Here is an 18,203-nt window from a genome sequence, read left to right on the forward strand (position 1 = left end):
CTCCAAAACTGGTTATAAAGAAAAGGCTGGCACCTTTGGGATGTGTTGAAGACTTTGCATAACTCCACATCTAAAATAACTATTGCACTGTGCCTTCCTCCACCCCCAACCCAAGAAAAGTGTAAAATTAGTTTAAAATCCCAAACAGAGATGTGAATGTTTGCATACCTTCCCACATAAAAAAAATTAGTACAGATGAAACCTGGAGAGACCCAGATTCCAAAAGTGAGTCTGGACCTCAAGCTCAGCCAGTTAAATAGGCCAGATACATTTTCCATATGATTTGTATTTGAGTTAAACAAACAAACATATTTATGTGAGATTTCACTTTTCAAAGATTTATGTCCCACAAGTTTGTTGGCCAGAATGTCTTTTTTACAGGTGTGTGTGTGTATATATATATATATATATATACATATATATATATATATATATATATATATATATATATATACATATATATACACACACTTCTGGCTCAAATTAGAGGCAAAGCAAGAATTATGTTTAAACGGCATCTGATCTTTCTTCACAGCTGGTTGGTAGAACAAAGCTAGATGCCTGTAGAGAGACACATCTACCTACAAATGTACCTATGGGTGGAAAATGAAAACATAGCAACAGCTTAAAGAGTAAATGGCTATCCACCACAGAAAATGTATTCCCAGGCCATGTTTTTCCAGTGGCATTTACTACAGGGATCACTAGCACCGTCTCCTTTCCATTTTGCCCACTACACAGTCCAGTTTTTGTAAGCGGTGAGAATTGAATTCTTGCAACAAGATTTAGGAGGCAAGTGCATCTTCCTCCTAATGAATAGATTTGCACGCTCACTTGTCTGTATATTATCCTTTCAGACATTAATTGTATTAATACTTGGCTCTCTAGAGAGAGATTTCTCAGTACCAATTGCTGTGCTAAGTGCATTTCACAATCAATCCCATTTAATCATCATAATAGTCCTTCATAGTCGGAACCATAGTTAAGAACCCAGTTTATCAAATAGTAAATTGAGGCCTAGGGACGTCACATGCAGCAGGAATTCAAATCCAGGTCCACCAGACTAAAAAGGTTACACTCTTACCTGCTGTGCTGGAAGCATATTGGGATGGCTGGCTCTTTCCTACGGAAATGCAATTTGCCATTTCAAGTATGTGCCTGTGTAACTGTGCACACTCCTTGTTTTTGTCAGAGAGTATCCTGACCCCTCTGTTGTCTCATTCACCCAGGGTATCCATTCATTCATTCATTCATTTCTTTCTTTCTTTCTTTTTTTTTTTTTTTTTTGAGTGTTTCTCTGTGTAGCCTTGGCTGTCCTAGACTCACTTTGTAGACCAGGCTGGCCTCGAACTCACAGCGATCATTCAGTAAATGATTATGCAGTGTCTGCTTTGTGCCAGGTACAGTTCTAGGTTCTAGCAGTAAAGCTTGTGGATGAAAAGCCCTGCCTGGGAGCATGGGCAGATGTGTGGGGACTGTTGGATGGAGACAGAAACAAAACAAAACAAAACAAAACCAAACCAAACAAAACAAAACACGTAGAACAAGGCACGAAATTATTTGAGGCCGTTAAGTGCAAGGCAAACACGAAAAAGCAGAGGAGGGCAAGGAGGGTGGGGAAGGCTTCCCTATTTGCTCCAGGGGCTGGGCATCATTTCAGGAAAGACTGAGGGAGCTATCCAAGGTGCTCTCTGGCAAAGGGGAAAACAGGTACCGGAAGGCCCCTAGGTAGTTCTGTGCCTGTAGTGTTCGAGGAACAGCCACGAGTCTCGGTGGTTGGGCCAGAAGGAACCAAGGAGAGGAGTAGGAAAGAGCTATGTCCCAAGGGACCTTGGTGGCATTGATGAGCTCTTAGCTCCACATTGGTGGGGCTTGGAGACCTTCAGGACTTACCCTGACCTTTCTTCTATGCTACTTTCCAGTGTGAAGTGGCATGGATTTGCAAAACAGGATGTATGTAAGTAAGGATAACGCTAGGGATTGGAGGATGGACCCCAGCCATTCGTCCTTAGACAATCCAACTGTAACGTACACAAATTCTTTCTGTCATTACAGGCAAGACAGCAAGCACTTAGTAGTACTCCCTCATTCTCCAGATTAAAGGACTCAGATTTTGTCATTTCAGTCCTATGTTCATCTGAAATTATAGACTCAGTGAGAAGTGAGAGAGGGCATAATCAAAAGCCATAGGTGCTCAGCGTTCATTCACAGTTTAATTCTCCTAGCTACATCTTTCAGTAGCCCGATGTACGGTGATGTCTTAATGGGTGATCTTCATGAAACCTGACTTCTGTAAATGGGGACTGGGCTGCGACAGAGGCGTTTAGGATTCATCTGTGAAGTGCCTTTGCTGGGGACTGGTCTCCTCTTTCCCAGTGCTCCTCAGGCCAGAGGACAGAAGCAAGATTTCACGGATGGGAGGAGGGAGGGGGATGGTCAGATTCATGCCCCAATACCATTATAGAACTAGCAGATCTAAATGAGCTTTAATAATAGACTTCTCAAAGCCCATTCTCTGCTCTGTCAGATGGATACAATACAATGCAATAATACAATGTCCAGAGTGGTCAAGAGGAATGAATTAAGTGTGACAAAATTGCAAAACTCTAAATTGCTATATAGATTACATGTACTTATTGTTGGGATGCTTCAAATATTTTATTTAATATTCATACATGCATGTAACATGTTAGGTCAAATCCATTCCAAGTCCCCTACCCTCCAGCTCCTCCCCTACACACTCTCTAACTTTTGTTTGAGTGCTTCTTATTGTTTTCTTTGAGCAAAACACTAGATGCCTGTGAGTCACCTGTGGACTTCTGTGTGGTGGGCGAGTGCGCTATTCCCAAACTACACCACGAGGCCAGGCCCACTTTTGTACCAGATTTCCTCCTGTATTAGTGTGGCTTCCTTTCTCTGGCAGCCTCTCAGGTCTGCCTTGAATCTCTCCAATGCTCCTACTTTAAGTCTGATGTCTCTTTAAGCCTGGGCATTGCTCTGCCTTCCAGTAGCTCTCAGGGAAACTAGGGAATGGTACGGGACTACACCAACCTAGAATGAAAAACCTGGGGATAGAACTGAGCTCTACCGTCTGTCACATGTGTGACTTGGCCACATGACTTCCTTCATATCCTGCCGCCTCAGCTTTAATATTGAAGCTGCATATAAGTACATCCCAGGGAGGCTTGAGGAACAGGAAAAACAGTTGTAAAGCACCTTGAGCAGCATTCAGTCTATGGTGTGAACCTAGTTAAGCTAAATCTCATTTTCTTCTTTCAAAAAATTATGTACAGAATTCCCAAAACACTAGACAAGGTGTGGGAGGCACTGAAGCCAATTAAGAATAATGAAGAGACAGTGAATTTATTGCAGAGAAAAAAAAAGTGAAAAGGGGAGATAAAATGAGTTAGTTAGAAGGAAGAAAGTAGAGAAGAGAAAATGGATTGGTGCCTGAAGGTCTGTACGTTAGCATGTCACAGAGACACTCGCACATCCATAGTTATTGCTGCTTTATACACAATTTCCAGGAAATGGAGCCAGCCTAGATGTCTAAATAGATGAGTGAAGAAAATGTGATACATATACACAATGGGATTTTACTCAGCCACAAACAAGAATGAAATCATGACATTTGTGGGGAAATTGATGGAGCTATAAATCATTATGTTACTTGAAATAAGTCAAAGAATTAATCCTGTATTTTCTTCTACATAAGAAACCTAGACTAACATTATATGTGCATACAAATATGTGCATGTATTTATATGTGTGGGGTTACCTAGGTGTAGGAGTGTAGGTTACAAAGTAGAAAAGGTCTGATGAGAGGGGAGGAGGAGGGTATTGAACTGAACGTATGGAAGAAAGCAGAAGGTGGCCAGCTGGGGGACCGAGAGGGCAGCAGGGAAGGGTGAGATTCAGAGTGACGTGTGAGGACACATGTGTATGAAGAAGTCCTGAGGACACACATTGCTTCAGATGTTACCCTTAAGAAACGATTAAAAATGCAAAAAAGGACAACCTTACTACAGAGAGGAAGAAGGGCAAGCAGACAACAGCTGCCCCTCCTTCCATCAGCACAGCCCCGCCCCCCCCCCCCCCCCCCCACCCCGCCCCAGGTCATCTGGACTCTTCCTTCAGCTTTTACAGATGCACAGCGTTAGGGACACTGATATGCCAATCATAAAACGCTCTGTTCAAATCTTGCTTGAGAGGTGGATCATGGTTCGGCAGCTGAGTTTCTGGTCTTCTGGTGTGATTGACAGCATCGGTCAGCAATGAGAAGTGTCCTTCTTGTAGAAATGCAGGTCCCTCTTTGCTTCTCTATTGCTCTCCAGGCTTCGTTATTAGGCTACGTTTTCTCCTGTGTAATGTGGCCTAATGCTTTCTTGTTTGCTTTTTAGAGAGGGTCTCATGGATCTTAGGCAGGCACGAACTGACCCTGTAGCTAAGGATGACTTTGAATCTTTGATCTTTATTTTTTCACCTTTCCAGTTCTGTGACTGCGGGTGTGTGTTGAACTTTGATTTTTTTTTAAAAAACTGTATAGGTGAGACTGTAAAGCCAAATCTTGTTTTTATTTCTCAAAATATTATTGTGTTTATACTATTTCCATGTGCATTTTGTCTCCATGCGTGTCTGTGTACCACGTGCATGCCTGGTTCCGTTGAGGATGTTGGACGGCTTTGAGACCTGGCGCGTAGGTGCTGGGACTCCAACCTGGGTCCTCTGGAAGAGCAGCCAGTGCTCTTAACTACGGAGTCATCTCTTCAGCCCCCCTTTCTCAGTTTTGGAAGGGTTACATTAGCTGATATTTGATTTTTTTTTTTTTTTTTAACTTGAGTAATAGTCAAAGGCTTGTTAAGCTTTTTGATTTCAGGGTTTTTGGCTTAATCAGTTGATTGGAAGAAAAAGCACCATCTATATCTTTGCTAGACTTTGTGTTGGCTTCTATTTCTTTGAGAACATTCCTAAGAGAAACATCTTAATGGGGGAAAGATGTACTTGGCTTGTGGATCCAGAGAGGCCAGGCCATGGTCACCTGGATCTGCTGCTGAGAGTGTGATGAGGCAAAGCATCATGGTGGCGGGGCATGTGATGGAAGAGGCAGCTCATCTCATGGTGGCCAAGGGACAGAATGAGAGACAGGGTCCAGGGATCAGGTATATCCTTCAAAGGTGTGCCAGGCAACATCAGTCCTTCCACTGAGCCCCACATCCTAACAGCCCACTCAACTGTGAACTCATCAGTGTGTTGATCATTTGATGAAGTTAGCAATCCCTGTTCCAGTTTCCTCCCAGTTGTGCCACCAGCTGGGCACGATAGCTCTAACACATGAGCTGTTGGAAGAAGACTTCGTATCCAAGCCATAACCGATCTTGGCTTTCCTTTTTATAACATTTGTCTCTTTGGGATCCAGATTGATGGGAGTTATTTACTAACAGTCTGAAACATTATAGACATGACATATGTGTCAACCAGAAAGCGATGCTAAGTGGGTAGTTATTCCATTGTGTAGCTCAAAATGAGTTTGTTTTATTAAGGAAAATGCCATAGTTTTATTTCTTCCTATGTGAGATAGAAGAAAAGTCACCATATTCTTGCTCCAGTTTTCGGTTGATCTTAAGTGTCACCTTTATAGAAGGGGCTTTTGTCAGATGTCCAATGCTGCATGACTTGTATTCTTCAAAATCTACCAATGCTTGCCAAGTTAAATATGGGAAACAAATGGAACAAACATGGTATATATATATATATTGCTTTCTAATTCCCCTCCCAAGATGCATTTCAATATGATAGACAACATATTCTTTTGGTGAAATGGTCCCCTGGGCAAGCCAAGGCATGGGCACATATCACATCTGTTTATTCTTCAAAGCTATTTTTTTTTTTAAAAAAGCAAAAAATGAGTTCATGTTTGAACAACACAGATTCTCAGCGTATGACTCTACTCACCTAGAGGAGGCTGTATGCCTTACTGGGGGAGGCGGAAAAATCTAGAGTGTCACAGTAACAGTGTGTGCCCCTCACCAAGGGGAGATAGGATGCAGGGAGAAGCAGTTTACCTAGTAGGATCACGATGCACAGGAGGATAGCCACCAGAGCCCCTGTGCTCAGCCCCGTGGGGTGGATGAGGGCCTCGGCGTGGCAGGACTGCATGTTTCCATGGTGGTCACATGCACAGACCCGGACAGTCACTGTCCCAGTGCTGCTTTGGACTGGGTAGTCGTTGTCTGAAATGACCACAGGCAGGAGATAGATGCTCATCTCATGTCTGTTATAGCCATTTTTCCGAGTTAGGATCCCTGCGGTGTTGTCTGGAATCAGAAAGCATAATGGTGAGTGTGTGTGGATAATACATCACGCACTGAATAGGTTTTGATGCATAGATATATGGATGGAGATTGAGATTCAGTCCTATAGGGATGTGAATAAAAGGAAGGTAAGACACCCACTTACCTTTGTTGTCTTGTATAGTAAAATTTGAGCCACTGGCTGCTTCTGGGGCCAAAGAGAAGGAGAACTGGTGTCCACTGTAAGGGTCATCCTTGTCAACAGCGCGCAGGGTCTGAATCAGCTAAAATAGGAATCATAAGGTTGTCATAAAGGTTTCATGACCCAAAAGTGTTTCTTACAGTTTTTCAGGAAATTGCTTAATTTTATAGTTTGTAACTTAGTGAAAAATGATTGTTCTTAAAAACAATCAATGCATTCCATTCAACAGGCTGGTGTATTAGAAAACCATGGAGCCATGGCTGCTTCTTTGCTGTGGGATCCACTCTGCAAACTGTGTGGTATTCACCCTGCACTCGCTCTGCTATACACCAGGGGTCCCCTCCTATGTTGTGACAAGCTGAATGGTCTCCAGACATTGCAAGCTATCCCCATGGACAAACTCACCTGGGCTGAGAAGCACTGCTAAAATGTCTCAAAGATCACCAGGAACATTGCAACTTAACAAAACACAAGTGTGCTGGACAGCCTAATTACCATCTTACGCTCATAGGTTAGTGACTTGTGAAAAAATTATAAAGAAAACTAATGTTAAAAAAAAATAGTAACTTCAGCTTTCTGCTTCCCCTGTACTTTCATAGCGCACTTCCGTTTTCATAAAGTGTAGCATAATTTCTCTGTCACAGGCTGCAAAGACCTATTTCAGGTGGCTGACAAATAGGTAAAGCAATAAAACATTCATGAATTTGTATTACTTTACAGATGGGCAATGTAAATAAGTAAAGCTGTGAATTATAGGCAATTGGATAATATGTTCTAGTTATTATTTTCAAGTACATATGCAAATTAAGCTATCTGTTCACCAATAAAGATTTTATTCCAGCAACACTGTGACTAATCTATTTTAATGAAAACTTAAGACTGATTTGGAATTTGCATCAGTCTTGGAGACTGATGAACCTCCAGTTCTTAAAAACTATTTGTTCTCTTAGGCAAGTTAAACTTTCATCCGGGTTGTTATTTACGGTATTAATATCCTTGGCATCCACTTCATAGATAATTCAAGATGAGCCCTCTGCTGTGTGTATCACCTCAATGATTAGCTCTAAATCCGTCTGACTTCCAATCTGAAAGTGCCTTAAGAGATACCACTCACCTGATCTGCCTTTGCTTTTTCACAGACAAAGGTTTCATAGAACTCGGCAAACTCTGGGGCGTTGTCATTGACGTCAAGAACCTTGATATAAAGCGGCACCCGGCTGCTTTGCTTTGGGTTATCTGACACACACCAAAAAGAAAGGAGCAGGCATTTAGGTGTTGGGTCACCATTTCCCTTTAGGCAACAGCCAGCTACTTCCTCGTTCTCACTCTTCCACTATAATCCCCTGGACAGACTTCTGGTACACCAAGGGGCAGGAGCTGGTAGCTCATGTTTCCTCTCTCTCATCCACTTAACCCACATCTATTTGAATGTTCACTCAATAAAACTTTACTGGACATCCAACACCTAAATATGGGCTGGTAATGATTTTGGGTGCTGGGACAGGGAAGGAGCTAAATAAATATAGTGAATTTTAGGTATTCATTGTAACATGGAGATAAACACACTAAACATATGAGCATACACTATACCAGGTGGCAAAATTAATCCAAGAAGAGGGATCGAGAGAGACGGAGCTGTTGTATTGAGTGGGGTTGGCTTTTCAGAGGTACCAGGTTCAGACGTGACCGGTGAGAAGGAGTAAGCAGTGTGGAAACCTCTAGGCTCCCGGGGGAATGACACAGCACATAGAAAGGCTCTGGAGTAACAGAGGGCTGGTGTTCTACACCTGCCCAGATTTTGAGTTGTTGAAGGCGGGTGACAAGTTCTGACACTAGCATTCTTAAGGTCTCTACCATCTAGTCTCTCACACAACCCTCCCAAAGTGAAAGTGGCTGCACATACATTGTGTTATGCCTTCTCAATCACCCATATTTTCAAATGTATTAGAGAAACATTAAATTTTAAAACCAGAAAAATTGTTGGCATAAACCTAAAATACACATAAAAATTACTACATTAGTAAAAAAAAAAAAAAAACAAAAAACCTAAATTTCATGTTTTGAAAAACGGACTTTTTCAGTGGAAAATTATTTTGTAATTTTAAAGCTTTAAGAGTTTGTGGTTGTTAGTGTCCATGCCAGTCCCTTGGCACAAACTCTGAAATCCAAATTCTGATCTAGCAGACATCTAATGAGGTGCCCTTATCACTGTCAATGCCAGTGCCTCCTTTTGCCCACGCTGGCTGTTTATTATTCCACCCACTCTCCATCAGACACTTCACATGAGTTATGTTGACAAAATGGAGCTATAATACACCATTTGATATGAAATATTTCACAGCAGATATCCAGCTGAGATAAGTGTTTAGAACTTCAGAAATTAGGAAAAAAAAAAAAAAAAAAAAAAAAAAAAAAAAAAAAAAAAAGAAACAACTAGGAGAGCTATACTTCAAAAGCCCATTTTAAAAACTAAAATATTATTTTAAAGATTATCCCTTTTTATGTGCTCTTGTCTAACACTGCCTCACAGTTCACATTAGCTTCCATTGAGTAAAATGATTTCATTTGAAAACTTTTTTTGGCACTATTTTTCTTTGTGTTGGATTTCACATGGAGTGCCACAAAATTCATTCTAAAAATTTTATTGATTATTTGGTGCCTTATGTTGCACAATTTTCTAGACTATAGGAATGTGATAAGTTGTAACTCATAATTTGGTAAAGGTTTGAAATAGAAATTCTATAGAAAGTTAGGAAGAATATCTAAAAGGTGTTGGCCAATGCCTACATTTTGAAGATATACGGCTTTACCTATCTGTTTGCTTCCTCATATCTATCTGTCTATCTATCTACCTATCATTTATTTATCTATCACCTATTCTCTCTCTCTCTCTCTGTCTCTCTCTCTCTCTCTGTCTCTCTCTCTCTCTCTGTCTCTCTCTGTCTCTCTCTCTCTCTCTCTCTCTCTCCAGGGACAGCCCTGGCTGTCCTTGAACTCAGAGAGATCCACCTCCCTCTGCCTCTGAGTGCTGGGATTAAAAATGTGCACCACCACCACCTTGCTTAATAGACCCGTGTGTGTGTGTGTGTGTGTGTGTGTGTGTGTGTGCGTGTGCGTGTGTGTGTGTGTGTGTGTGTGTGTGTGTGTGTGTGTGTGTAAGCCCCAAATTCATGTTTGGTGTCTTCCTTCATCATTATCCATGTTTCTGGTGCTAAATGCTTTCCTGGTCTAGATAGCCAGCTTGCCCTGGACACACCCTGCCTCCTGAATGTTGGGGTTACAGGCAGCCACCCCATCCACCCTGCTTGTGAGCCTTGGAAATCTAAAGTGCAGTTCTCACACTTGCCCAGCAAGCTCTTTTCCTGCTGGGCCACCTTTCCTGCTCCGAGACATGTGTTCTTATTTCCAAATTGCAGAACTTTCACGGTTTTTCTCTAGTTCAGGTCAATCAACACATACTTAGAAGAAACGTCACTGCAGATCTCGCAATGCTCTTTCAATCAACATGTATAGAGCAGGACCACTGACAGGAGGTGGACAGCTTTGGCCCTGCTTGAACAAGCTCACACCATGACCCTTATCGCATCAGTGGAGATAGCATTGGTAAGGCTGGACTTACTAATCTCTGTTGCTATCACTGTGATGTTGTGCCACAGCACTGTTTCCCGGTCGAGAAGTTTCGATGTAAAAATTGATCCATTTCCAGAATCAATGTTGAATATCCTGTCCATATCTGTGTGTCTATCCACAGAATACCTAGAAAAACACAGAGTAGAATTTAGAAAAGCTTTCCTTGACTTGCTCTTTTCCCATCGTAATGCCACTCCAAGAATATCTTGTCTTAATTCTTCCTACCTGTAGTGGTTTTAAGTATCTGTAATGTTAAGCAAAATATTTTGATAAATTATATCTTTACAATCAGGTTGAATAGTACACTTATGAGGCAAGTCATGTGATCTTAGAGATCACTACTAATTTCTTTTTAATGTGCAATTAGAACAAGCTTATTATAATATGTAACTTAGATTGAGCTTATATAGAAACGACTCAATTTCTCATGACTCCGTGTGTGGTATGTGTATAGGTGCGGATGTGCTCACCCACCACCAGAGGTTAATGTTGAGCCTTTCTCAATTGCTCTTCCTTTTATTCACAGAGATAGGTCCTCTCCCTTGAATGCAGCGGTCACTGTCATGGCTGGTTTGGCTAGCCAGCTTGCTGCAGGGATCCCCAGTTTTTCCCTTCAGTGTGCTGGAATTCTAATCAGGTTACCATGTCCATTTGTCCTTTATGTATGCTCCGGGGGGGGGGGGTCCAAAAGCCAGTCCTAATTCTTTCATTTCATGCACCATTTCCCCTGCATATATTCTATTTTTAAATTAAGTGTTTAGCCTGGGTGAATAGGAACAGGAAGGATCAGGTAACATGGCATGAAGGGAGAGAATGCTGGAGAGAGAAAACGATTGGGTGAGGTAGAAACCTAGCGCAATGGAAACTCCATGGAATCTGCAAGGCAACACTAGCCAAGACTCCTAGTAATGGGGAGCACATAGTCTGAACCGGCCATCCGCTGTAAGCAGTCAAGGCCTCAAGTGGGGGGTGGGGTGGGGTGGGAAAGCAACTCTACCACAAAACCTTTGACCTACAGATTGTCATGCCTGCGAGATGTGCTGGGACCAGAGCCTAGGATAATCGTCATCAGAGAGATCAGAGAGACTTTATCCAGAAGCAGATGGGAGCAGACGCAGACTCCCACAGCCAAATATTAGGCAGATCTTGGACAGTCCTGAGGAGGAGGAGGGGGAGAATGGATTGGAGGATCTAGAGGGATCAAGGACACTACAAGGACATGGCCTGCACACTCAACTGACCAGGACTCAAGTGGACTCATAGAGGTCAGGGAGCCTCTATGGACCTGACCTATGCCCTCTGACCTATGCCCTCTGATCTATGTCCTCTGCATATATGTTATGGTTGTGTAACTTGGTGTCCTCGTGGGACTCCTAACAGTGATGGGGGTGGGGGGTTGCTGTCTCTGACTATTATATCTGCTATTGAGACTCCTTTTTTTCCCACTAGGTTGCCTCATCCAGCCTTGACGTAAGAATATGTGCCTGGTCTCATGCTGTGTGTGGTTGATGTTCTGAGGGCGGGGTGAGGCGGGGTGCTGGATTTGGGGGAAAAGGCAGGCGAAGGGAAGTGACTTGGAGGGAGGGGGAAACTGAAGTCAGGATAAAATACATGAGAGAAGAATAAATAAAAAGAAAAGATTTAAGCGTTTAGATCCTCAGAATGTTAATTAATATCTGTGCTTATATAGGGTTTGGTTACTTCTATATTATCCATTTTACTTTTAAAAACTCATTCTGTTCTCAGAAACAAAGATGCCTAGTGTGGGTGAGAATGGTAAGGGAGGACAGGGCGAGAGGAGACAGGATTAGACAGGAACCCAGAGTCTATGCAGAAGGATGGGTTGGCAATAGGAATGAATTGGGGTCTATTCTAAATGGCATGTAAGTCTATCCATGGGCTCCATGCAGGGCAGCACCGCAGTCTAAATCACGCTGAAAAGATGACTGGTTGAGCCGAGAAGCATGGTTGGATATTCCTGTCACAAGATGTCGGAAAAGAAAAACAGGGCTTGGAGAAGATTCAAGGGTCCTTTTTTTTTTTGTTTTCTGAGACAGGATTTCTCTGTGTAGTCTTGGCTGTCCTGGACTTGCTTTGTAGACCAGGCTGGCCCTGGACTAACAGAGATCTGCCAGTCAAGGCTCCATTTTGGACATGTAGAGACTGAGGGCCTGAGGAATAGCCGGCAGAGAAGGTTTAGACTGAACTTTAACTTGTTAAAGTAATAAAAATGTTAACTTTCTAATATAAAATTTTTTACTAGTTTTAACATACTTTTAAATTTATTTAATTTTGTAACTGATTTTTAGGGTAGCCATGTAAAGAGAACATATATGTATGTATGTATGTATGTTTATGAGTGAATGAGTATCAAGAGAAAATTCTGAAGAGACTTGATAGTATCAAGTCTCTTCAGAATTTTCTCTTGATACTCATTCACTATAATTTCCAATGCATTTAAAAACTTATGTCATGGGTGGGGCATTAAAAAATGGTTTAGTGGAAACACAATTTAAGTAAATCATCCAGTTTTCAGACATAATTATATTTAGCATTATGAAGGATCTAAGAAAAGTTAATGTCATTTGCAATAATGTACAATGCTCAAAATTCTATTTTGATGATTTGTTTTTATTTAAAATATAAGTAACAGGATAAAGCAAGAAACACATTTTTATATTGCTGTTTATCATTTAGCAGTTGTCTAAATGGAATAGGCATTTCTTTATTGCTTGCAATTCAAATTTATTTCAGAAGAAATTAATGAAACTCACACTGGCCATTATGTCATCAGGTCTTAATGTTAATGTATTTAGCATAGGCTTTTTATTCTCAGAAGGGCTCAAACTTATTTAAAAAAGCTATCTACTGGTTTTGAGATTTCTGCTATGAACCAACAATTTTGAAAATATTTAGGCTAGGACATGGAGCTTACTTGATCACCTTTTGTTTGTTTGTTTGTTTTGTTTTGAGGATGAAAGATGAATATTTGTAATACATTGTTACTTTTCAGAAAGGAAGCTGTTGTGCTCATGGACTGTGTGAAACCCAATGCTTCTCTATGAACGTGTTTTTCCCTCCTGACAAACGCCAGGCTTAGGAAGCCCTGCTTCATGCACTCATTAACTGCTGCAATTATATACAGCAGTTATCTTTTGCTCTTTGTCTCAGGCTCCCGGTACAGTTTTAAGTTACACAAATAATAATGTTTTTCTATCAAGCCTTGAAACAAATGGGAAGCCATGAGGAGTCTTAGTTGAAGGCAGCTTTAAATTTTAAAGAGAGAAGATTAACTATTTAGGAAATACCAAAATTTATATTGCCTTTCCTAATTGGGAGATTAAAAATTAATGGAAACCCTAAAATGCCTATATTGTTTAGGAAAGATGATTATAGACAAAGCTGTATTTTTTTTTTGTTGTTTATTTTCTTTCCTCTGAAGTAATTTCAGTTTATATCAGGGATATTTATTGTTCAGAAACATTGACTGTGGTCATTGCCAGTAGGAACTAAGGCACTGGGTGTCTGCGTGGCGTAGAGGATGATCTTACCTCCTGCCCCGGGACTCACCGCATTTTGTGATCAAATGATGTGACTTGTAATGTGTCCTCGAGTGGGGAAGAGTTGTTTGGTGGGCAAGAAACTGTTTGTATGCGGATTTAAAAATATTTGCCTTATTTTTATTCATGTGTGTGAGTGTGTGTCTGGGTGTGTGTCTGTATGAGTGTTTGAGGAGGTCAGAAGGGGGCATCAGATTCCCAGGAGCTGGAGTTAGAGGCAGTTACAAACCACCTAGTATGAACTCTGGGAGGCAAATCTGAGCCCTCTGTAAGAGCAGCAAGTGTTGAGCTGGCGTGCTAGTCCCCACATAGACATTGGAGATGGCAGATACCTATAGTGACACGGTTTTTCTTGTATGTTTCAAAAGACATTGTGATAAAGTAATAGTAGGAAATTGTTTTGTGAGTAAAGAGTTAAAGATAGTGATCGCATAAAAACCCATTAACACTTGGGGACTTATGTGTTCACCTAACACAGCCTTACACAGTTGTTCACTATTTGTGTCTAGAGGAACCCCAGACTACTTATAGACATATCCTTTACCTAAGAATAAGTTTATCCTGTAAGGGTAATCACTGGAACATGCATTGATAGACCAATGTAATCTATGTGTGTTTCTAGAGTTAAATCTATATTCATACGTTAAATCCGTATGTACTAAGGGAAGGCTGGCAACAAAAGTCTTTTGCATGAACCAACAGCCAACCCAGCTTGGCAAGCTAAGTACTTCCATTCATAACACTGAGAATAATGCAGTGGGTAAAACTGGTTTTAAAACTATTTAGCCTAAATTTCCAGAAGACATTTTCTCTTCAAGTTAAATGCATGTGCGTCTATCAGAGATGGTCACATTTGATAACTCCCAGCATTAACACCTTTAAATTGGACTTCACACTGACTTGCTCAGGTCCCTCCCACTCCACGTAGTTAGAACAAGCTCCAAGTGAAAGAACAGTTGTGAAAGTACCCAAGTTGTGTGTGCTACATTGACTTCCCTGATTACGCATGCTAGATTGACGTGGGGGAAACAATGGGTCCATGGCGCTCACTCAGGGCTGCCTTGGTGGACCGCAGCCCTCTTCAGCGTGTTGAAGACTTTCCAATAGGCGGATAAGACTCGGCTTGTTGGGCCCTGTGTGTTTTAGATAGGAGGCTCTCATGAGATTTGACTAGAACAGAGGGGACTGGATGCTAGAGCTCGTGTACTTAGAGCTACACATATCTGCAATTACATTCTCCACACATCAGACAGAACGACCACGTAAAGGTGTAGTGTGGGATTAGGTAGCTCTTCTAGTCAAAGCTTCCAGATGGCTTCTCAACTCAATTAGATAAAATGCAGGCTTCACCATGAACTATAAAGCCCAGTAGGACCTTCAAGGTCCACCTCGGCAAACCTTGCTGCCTCCTAATTAACCTCTCTTACCGCCTTCTCCCACTCTCTCCCTTCCTCCCTTCCTCCCTCTCTCCCCCTTCTCTCTCTTAGTCTCCCCCTTCTCTCTCTTAGTCTCCCCCTTCTCTCTCTTAGTCTCCCCCCTTGATTTTCCCTATCCCCACTCCCCATTTCCTTTTCTTCCCCCTAGGTGTGTTGGTCTCTTAGCTACTGCGACAACAGACCTCGCCCTCTGTTTCCCCTTCTGCAAGTCTTCCCCCAGAATTCCCTTCATTCCCTTCAAATCTTTACTGCGAAGATTTCCCACTAAGAAGGCTAAGCCCGGTCACACTGTCTTAAACAGTATCCCCATTAATTTTATTCTTAGAATTTTTTTTCCCACCTAACTTCCTGCATGTTCATCCTTTGTTTTATTTCTCGCTGGAAGCTCTCTATGTTTCAGACTTAGCCTAGCTGTCTGCTGCATCCGCTTATGTAGCGTGTGCATGGTGTGTGGCAGGTGCCCGGATCAGACTATGACTGTGGACTCATTGGCAAGAATCTCCACATTTTATTTTATTTTTTTTCTGCTTACTTTATCTAAGGAGAATGATTTACATGCTAGAATTCTGATTTATCACCTTTCTCATTTATTCTACTGAGCTATTGGCTGAAGGTTGACAGTTGGCTGATTCCAGGATTTGCATATGATTCTAGAATCCCCAGGTTGTCAGTGGCCTCAAAGAGCAATGAGGTTTCATTGCCACATGATTTATAACTCAGGAGCCAGCAAAGCACAGGGACGCCGGAGCTTGTTTACATAGCATTAATTTGGATCCTACCATATTAATTTCTCCAACATTTCACAGACATATCACAAAATAGTCCTTGTTTTTATTTACATATGCAAGAGGAAAATTGTTCATCTAAATGGAGCATAATTCTGCCTCTAAGTGTTACGTGATAGGTCTTGCTGCACTTGAAAAGCATGCTGACTGTCAGGCTCAGTGGCTGGTGTATTTCTGTGTTCCACTCTTTAGGAGATCTTCTCAGACCTTACAAAGAGCCACATGCCAATCAGCTTGCTGCCTTGTATCACCTCACTTAAATAGCTTTTTTCCCCTTCAACTTCTGTGTACTTGAGGTTTTTGCTGTTGCTAAAATAATATTTATGCAGTGCGCAAGGACAGTTAAAGGTGCTATTTGGAACAGGTTTTCAGGAAAATATAACAGTCTGGAAAAAGGAATCCTCTTTTCTAAGGAACAGGGGTCTTTGGATGTAAAAATGGACTTATGAAAGACAGGTGAAGAAGTGCACTTACTTGACGGGATTCCTGGCAGCGTCAGGATCCTGAGCTGAGACAGAGCCTAGGGTTGTGTTTATCTGAGCATCCTCTCGTATTTGTAGGATGTAGGCCAGTTTGCTGAAGACAGGCGGCTCATCCACATCATCTACCACGATTCTCACCGTGGCCGAGTCTTTGAAGGGACCCAGGTAGAGAAATCGGGGTTCCACATGGGGATTGGAGGCTTCCACCTTGAGGGTGTATACTCTCTTCTTTTCAAAATCCAACAGCTTCAGAAGAAAGTGATGCAAGACACAGAAAGGCAAGGCAGAAACCATTTTAGTACAACTCTTTGGTGAATGAACACGAGCGGGCTGCGTACGGAAATCACCACACATTTGTGCAAAGTTAGGCAGAGGCAGCAAAGATGAGATTAATTATCCCCCCCCCCTCCATGGGCGGTTGCTATTCCATAGGTTATGAAGAACCATAATGCAACCGTGATAGAAATACAGCCTGGATGTCTGTTGCCGGTGAAAAAGTGGGTGCTCAGGTGCTAGACACATGGGGCAGGAAGGGAACTGGATACAGGGATCTATCTCAACCACTCTCTCTCCTTTAAGACACCTTGTGTTTGAATAGAGTGAGTCATCAGGGGCAGCTGGCAACATAGAGTAGACTTATTTTGCCAGAGGTTCTCACATCTGGCTCTATCTGCTGGGTGTTTAGAAGTTGCCAATGCCTGAGGACCCACGCTTGCCTACTAAACCAACATCTCTCTGCTGGAGATGGCCATGTACAATTTTAAACATCGACAGGTGAATCTGAGTGTAGCCAGACCCACCAGTTAGCACTAAACAAGTTGTTGCAGGAGTTAGTAAAATCCTTCCTGATATCCTCAACAAGGGCACTGGGCTAATGACTTGCAGAAGAAAGCAATGGTCCCGCTGTTGAGGGCCTCTAGGAAAAGATTTTGCATTTGCAGACATGGTGAACCCAGATGCATGCTGCTGACTCGTAGTTTTAGATGGTATCATGGCAAGGCTCAGTGGAAACACTATTAATCAAGACGTTGGCGAATGTGATTTAGTCTGCTAGGCAAAATTTCAGTTTGAATCTGATAAGGCACCAAGAAAATTAAAAAGGTTAATGTGCACTAATGGGCTTCCTAATCATATCAGGCTCTAAAACATTGGTCTGAGTGTCACTTAAGCATGGTTTATTGTGTTTCTAGATATTCAGACATATTCTTAAGAGGACAAATTTTCTTGTTATGTACATCCGCCATGCTTATGATGACCAGCAAGCTGCAGCTAAGGGAGAGAGAAGGTATTATACTATACACAACAAAAGTGAAATCAATGAAAATTAACCTAAATCAATACTTTTAGCCCCGAAACACACAATTTGTTGTTGTTTTTAAAACATGGCCACATTTTGATATAGTGTTCTGAGGTGCCAGACCATTTTGAGAGGTCAAATAGTGCCCAAGGATGCTAGGGAAGAGGAAGAATTCAGAACTTGTGGTTTATCCTCATGTTGCAGAGAGCGGCTGAGTGGGTCACATGAAATTCCCTCATTTGTTTAAATGTGTGGTCTCTGCCTTTCTTCTCTCTCTAATTCAGGTCATCTTGCCCCCTGCTTGCACTAGTCTTCCCTTCAAAGCATGTTGCACAATTTGCAGGTGCCCATCCATTGGTTGGCCTCTTCGCTCCCTCGTTGATTCACTCCTGGCCTATATAGGTTCCGGGACAGCAGAGACCACCTCTTGTAAGTGCCAGCAACCCACAGCAATGTGTGGCATTTCATATTTTGTTGCTTCTGTATGTATTTCATTTGTTTCTGTTATTTACTTAGAAGAA

The 18,203-nt window shown here is 41.9% G+C and overlaps 1 protein-coding gene across 2 annotated transcripts in view; it reads right to left on the reverse strand.

The window, feature by feature from the left end:
- The window catches only part of Cdh6 (cadherin 6), a 134,713-nt gene that overhangs the window by 1,187 nt on the left and 115,323 nt on the right, over nt 1-18,203 (reverse strand). The window contains exons 7-11 of one of the 2 annotated variants that reach the window (XM_051150980.1): nt 16,378-16,631; nt 10,112-10,248; nt 7,607-7,728; nt 6,457-6,574; nt 6,063-6,314 (exon numbers count right to left, since the gene is read on the reverse strand). In XM_051150980.1, coding sequence (XP_051006937.1) covers nt 6,063-6,314; nt 6,457-6,574; nt 7,607-7,728; nt 10,112-10,248; nt 16,378-16,631 — 883 coding nt within the window. Of the gene's footprint in view, nt 1-5,952; nt 6,315-6,456; nt 6,575-7,606; nt 7,729-10,111; nt 10,249-16,377; nt 16,632-18,203 lie in introns of both variants that reach the window. The other variant, XM_051150981.1, reaches the window with a different exon arrangement.

The sequence above is a fragment of the Acomys russatus genome, chromosome 9 (assembly GCF_903995435.1).
Source record: "Acomys russatus chromosome 9, mAcoRus1.1, whole genome shotgun sequence".
NCBI lineage: Eukaryota > Metazoa > Chordata > Mammalia > Rodentia > Muridae > Acomys > Acomys russatus.